Below are 6,000 nucleotides of genomic sequence, written 5' to 3'. Positions count from 1 at the left end.
AGCTGCATTTTTATTTTTCTTTCTTCATTGGGATGGCAGGTATCCCCATCACACACACACACACACACACACACACACACACACACACACACACACACACACACACACACCACACACACACACACACACACACACACACACACACACACACACACACACACACACACACACACACACACACACACACACACACACACACACACACACACACACACACACACACACACACACACACACACACACACACACACACAGTGCACAGTTTGCAGTGGTGGGGAGTAACCATTGTGCACAGTTTGCAGTGGTGGGGAGTTACCATTGTGTACAGTTTGCAGTGGTGGGGAGTTACCATTGTGTACAGATTGCAGTGGTGGGGAGTAACCACTGTGTACAGATTGCAGTGGTGGGGAGTTACCATTGTGTACAGATTGCAGTGGCGGGGAGTTACCATTGTGTGCAGTTTGCAGTGGTGTGGCGGGGAGTTACCGTTGTGCAGTTCTCATCTTGGCTGCATATTCTGCTCAGGCAGTGAAGGTAGATGTGGAAGTGGTCAGACATGGTGAACATCTGAACGGAGAACCTCTTTCTTTGAGGGGAACTGCTCCGGAGGTACCAGCGGAAGGTTCTGTCGTTTGGGCAGCTGAAAGGATAATGGGCTGTGTGCCTAATTAAAGCCTTTCACACATATCCAAGCGTCCTGTATTACTGTCATTTACCTCCACCCCCTTTTGAACAAAATGCCCCATCACACTCATTGAAATTTATTAGGAGCACAACGCACATATTCTAATGACAATATAACTTCAAAGAACAATTAACAGGGGCCAAGTGCTAGTAGCCTAATTAAAGCTAGCAGTCTTTCTACATATGACAACAAACTATTTAGAATATGGCCCAACGTGTGAATACCAGCCAAAACGTGAGGCTATCATGTTCATTAGCACTCTGGCACCACCTTCAGAGTCTGGGGTTAAAACACTATTGTTTGTGAAGCAGAATTTCATTTTGAGGATTTTATCAGTTATAGTGCACCTATGAGATCAATTTACGTAATCTTCTGTATATTGTGTCTCAGATCATAGATTCATGTTTCCTGAATATAGGCCTAATGTCTGGGTGGTATAATGCAATAAGAGCAATACTACTAATGTAATTAGTGTTTCCCGTACGACCTTCAGTTTAATACGTTGTGTAGGATTATACATACCACATTTTGCTCTGAAGTGTATCTTTTATCATTTCATATTTGGAGCATTCTAGCATGACCATATATTTGGAGTGGGCCAACTCTGGTTTAGGGCTAGAATCACGATGTAGGTGCCAATGTAAATTCTGTGTTTCATCACAGAAACTCACACCATTTGGCAAGTTCATACCATCCCATGGGTTTTTTTCCCCCCACACACAGCAAGTTTATACATTTTTATAAGTTATTCAAGACCATATGCACAACATGTTGTATACCAAACCTTCAATATGGAATGCTGTGTGGACCCAAATAGCAAGTTTGTTCTTTTTGAGGAGTGGGATCTATGGGCATTGGCCTCGTGCCTCTAGGTCAAACAGGACAGGATTGTTTAACACTTTGATTGTTTAGTGTTTGTTTATGGGGCGACATAGCTCAGTAGGTAAGAGCGTATGTCTGGCAGTTGGAGGGTTGCCGGTTTGATCCCCCACCTTGGGCGTGTTGAAGTGTCTCTGAGCAAGACACCTAACCCCTAATTGCTCCCAACGAGCAAGTCGGAGCAAGTCAGACAATAAGCCATAGCCATCGCCCTAATAAGCCATCTACCACTGCGAAAAGTTTATTAAAAGGCAAAATTTCCCAAACACAGAAAGAGAAATAATAAAACCAGAAATTGCTACCAAAATATAATATGAAGAATAAAAATGACATTTTAAAAAAACAAAAGCCATTAAATTACCCAGGTTCATGTTTTTGGTATAAAGAGTGCAATCCTAATGTTATCTGTAATAGGGCTATTCAACTGGCAGCCTGGGCATCAAATGCAACCTACCACTGATGCACTCTTGGGCCTCCAAAATAAAGCCTTTTTATAAGGCATCTACTGTTATCACACATGTACAATAAAATCTTATTCATACACTGTTTTAAAAGTACATGTTAATGAGACAAATACTACACATGTACACGGCAGCAGAGCTTGATGCACTGGAAATGAATTAATTATGATTACAATGAGGCAGCATCAACCCAACAATCGAATCACAGACAAAACGTAAAGGAAAAGAGAGAGAACTCACCCCCCCTTAGAAGCAGAGAACTCACCACCCTGAGGAACAGATAAATAACCCCCACCCCCCTCAGGAACACAGAACTCAACCCCACCCCCACACACCCCCCCCTCCTCCGCCCTCAATATGAGAGAACTCACCCCCCCTTGAGGAAAAAAGCCGCCTTCTCCTCTTGTGGGTCTGCAGTCTGTGTGGCCCAGCAGGACTCCAGCTGTAGGCTCATGTTGTAGGCCAGGCTGTCTTCACAGTGCAGGGTCACCTGGATGTACAGCTGCTCTGCAGAAGGGAGCTCCACAGGGCCAGTGTAGTTGTATGCGTAAGATGAGTCACTGTACAAGGCCATGCTGATCTCCAGGAGGAGGGACGAATTCACCTGCACCACACTGTGAGAGGTAACCCTGCAGAGGAGCAGAGCAGAACACACAGCAAACACATCATCCGTGTCCACATCCACTAGATGTCCCAGAAAAGAACCATTTGTTTTTTTTTAAATAGCAATGTGCTAAAAAATGAACCACATTACCAGCACATGAAATGTATGACCAACAATGTGTGATGGAATAACAGACAAACAGGCTGGATTATGACACACCAATAAAGAACCGCACATGCCATTAGATTAGCCTTAGTGCTAACAAAGACTAAGGCATTTTCATTGAGCCCAGGCTCTGTTACAGTTGTACATGCAGAACTACTGAAAATGCTAGTTTGAGGCTTAATGTCCTTCATGCTACTGCCGTGGATGCTGATTGGATGGCTGAATGAGAGAGGGGTGTGTTTCTCACCAGTCCAGACCAGGCTTCATGTGGGCTGTGCTGGTCTGGAGCAGCGGGTAGGCACAGGTCCACAGCACCTTCAGGTCCCTCCGTGTGATGGATCTCCCGCTGCTGAGCGTCACAGTCAGCGTGTTCCTCAACTCCACATGCGTCCTGTTAATCTAAATGAGCAGAAAGCGTGTTACACACCCAAGGCATTACACACTAATAATACCCAGTGTGATGTGTTACAACACAAGGCATTACACATATATACCAGTGTGTGTTACACTGCTGACTGGAAAGGTACTCAGGAGGACCTTGGGACAGGCAAAGTTAGTAGAGGGGTGCTAAATGGAGAGATGGACAGGTAGAGGTAGTGAGGGGTGCTGAATGGAGAGATGGAACAGGTAGAGGTAGTGAGGGGTGCTGAATGGAGAGATGGGACAGGTAGAGGTAGTGAGGGTGCTGAATGGAGAGATGGGACAGGTAGAGGTAGTGAGGGTGCTAATGGAGAGATGGGACAGGTAGAGGTAGTGAGGGGTGCTGAATGAGAGAATGGGACAGGTAGAGGTAGTGAGGGGTTGCTAAATGAGAGATGGGACAGGTAGAGGTAGTGAGGGGTGCTGAATGGAGAGGTTGACAGAGTAAAGGGGTACATGTCTGAAGGGAGGAAGAAGCAGTAGATTGCAGTTGCTATGCCAGGTTTAGTGAATCAGTTGGATGGTGCATCTCAGAATGACAGCTGTGACATGAGGATTGGTGCAGGTAGAGCGTAGGCCTCAATGGAGAGTGGGACAGTGAGGTAGTGAGGGGTGCTGAATGGAGAGATGGGACAGGTAGAGGTAGTGAGGGGTGCTGAATGGAGAGATGGGACAGGTAGAGGTAGTGAGGGGTGCTGAATGGAGAGATGGGACAGGTAGAGGTAGTGAGGGGTGCTGAATGGAGAGATGGGACAGGTAGAGGTAGTGAGAGGTGCTGAATGGAGAGGTCTGCTAGAGTAAAGGGTGTTATCATTGTCTGAAGGGAGGAAGAAGCAGTAGCACTTGCAGCTGGCTATGCCAGATTTAGTGAATCAGTTTTGTGATGGTGTGCATTCCCAGAATGCACCAGCTGTGTACATGACCTGGATCTGGTGCCAGTACTCACAAGCGTTTGGCCTCCACACTGGGAGGGGGCGCCAGTTATCCTGTAATAATAAAACTTGTCCGTCTCGTTGATGGAGCAGCGACCATCATTGAGGACAACAGTCACATTCCCGCCAAAGTAGTGGATGAGGAAAGGCTTGGAGATGCCCCCAGATACATGGTCCTTCAGGCATAGCGTGAACATCCCCTTCTCTGTTAAGACATGATGTTCTTTAGTCGCATTATGTAGACATAGTTTTGATTAGCCTTTGATTCGTTACTTACAAAAGTGCATGAAATGCTAGGCTATGCCATTGCTGCCATTTTACAAGCAATACAGAAACAGACACAGCAAACTGCAGCAAACCACATAGGGTGTGTGCATGTGTGTAAGAGCAGCAGACGTGTGTGTGTGTGTGTGTGTGTGTGTAAGAGCAGCATTATAGTCTCACACACACCATTATACTCTGTGTGAGAGTATAATGGTGTGTGTGTATGTGTGTGAGTTTGTGTGTGTGTGAGAGAGTATAATGGTGTGTGTGTATGTGTGTGAGTTTGTGTGTGTGTGTGTGTGAGAGTATAATTGTGTGTATGTGTGTGAGTTTGTGTGTGTATGTGTGTATGTGTGTGTGTGTGAGAGAGTTTGTGTGTGTGTGAGTTTGTGTGTGTATGTGTGTGTGAGTTTGTGCGTGTGTGTGTGTGTGTGTGTGTGAGTTTGTGTGTGTGTGTGTGCGCGTGTATACCGTGGCAGGCAGGGCTGAGGATGGGGCTCAGGCTGTAGTACCCCGGCTCACACACGCAGGTGAATGAGTCCAGGGTGTTGATGCAGATGGAGTTGGAGCTGCACTTGTTCAGGGCGGGGGAGTCACACTCATCTGGGTCTGTGGGTTACACAGCATACTGTCAGTCACACAGAGAACACAAGTACACAAGTATGCAGTATACTGCTGCTTCACTCAGTCACACAGAGAACACAAGTACACAAGTACACTGCTGCTTAGGGGTGGGTGATATGGCAAAAATATCATATCACAATTTTTTTCAGGAATGATCACGATCCACGGTATGATCACAATTCTTCTTCATGTTGGTTTTTAAGACTATTTTGCAAGTTAATGAACAGTGCAAAAAAACTAATATCCCTATTTAAGAAAATATTGCCCTTCAAGGAAACAAAACCTAAAAGAAAAAGAATAACAGAGACCATTTGGGCCAAAGTACCAGATTTTAATCAAGTGCATTTCTGCACTTGCTTGTTTTGGCTTTGTACCGCTACCCACTCAGGGTCAGCAACCAGTGTTGGGGCGTATGTGCTGATGAGGGTGGCATAGCGATTGTCTTTGAGGGGAATCCGCCAGGTCATCAGTATTTCACTGATGCCAACTGGGGATTCCGGGGTCTTCTGAAGTAGGCTTGTCCTCACAGCAAAACCTACACTATGAAGGTGACGGGAGCCTTCCGGAAGCCCCTTCCAGAAGATAGTGCAGCCTTCTCCCATCTCTGTTATAGAGTCCTCGCCATGGAAGCGGGTTTCGCTGAGGGCCACAATGTCGATGTTGTACCTCTTCAGCTCGTGCGCAACCAGCGCTGTTCTTCTTCGGGGACGACAGAAATCATCACGTACATCCAGGAGAGTTCGGTCATTCCAGGTCGCAATTGTGATTTTTGTGTGGGTTTTTTGTTTTTGTTAATTTTCGACCGGATGAGGGATGACCCGGCAGCTGCGGTAGGCTGTCCGGGTTGAAGAGGAACAGACCTTTTATAGGCCACATTTTCCAAGCCGTTCCCTCTCAGGGTGAGCAGGGCGGGGCTGCTCAGTCACATGAGGAGCTGCCGGAGAGGCACGCTGTTCCATCCCGAGC

General features: G+C 46.4%; 1 protein-coding gene across 1 annotated transcript in view; it reads right to left on the bottom strand.

Moving 5' to 3' along the window:
• Nucleotides 1–429: 429 nt before the first annotated feature.
• The window catches only part of LOC135245712 (uncharacterized), a 114,755-nt gene continuing 109,184 nt past the window's right edge, over nucleotides 430–6,000 (bottom strand). Inside the window, exons 18-22 of the mRNA XM_064318976.1 lie at nucleotides 4,882–5,019; nucleotides 4,161–4,351; nucleotides 3,042–3,193; nucleotides 2,397–2,654; nucleotides 430–640 (exon numbers count right to left, since the gene is read on the bottom strand). Of these exons, the coding sequence (XP_064175046.1) occupies nucleotides 445–640; nucleotides 2,397–2,654; nucleotides 3,042–3,193; nucleotides 4,161–4,351; nucleotides 4,882–5,019 (935 nt within the window). The 3' untranslated portion in view covers nucleotides 430–444. The remainder of the gene's footprint in view (nucleotides 641–2,396; nucleotides 2,655–3,041; nucleotides 3,194–4,160; nucleotides 4,352–4,881; nucleotides 5,020–6,000) is intronic.

This window comes from Anguilla rostrata, chromosome 19 (genome assembly GCF_018555375.3).
Source record: "Anguilla rostrata isolate EN2019 chromosome 19, ASM1855537v3, whole genome shotgun sequence".
NCBI lineage: Eukaryota > Metazoa > Chordata > Actinopteri > Anguilliformes > Anguillidae > Anguilla > Anguilla rostrata.
Note: the sequence above shows the minus strand (reverse complement) of the source record. Positions and strands in the feature narration are given on the sequence as shown.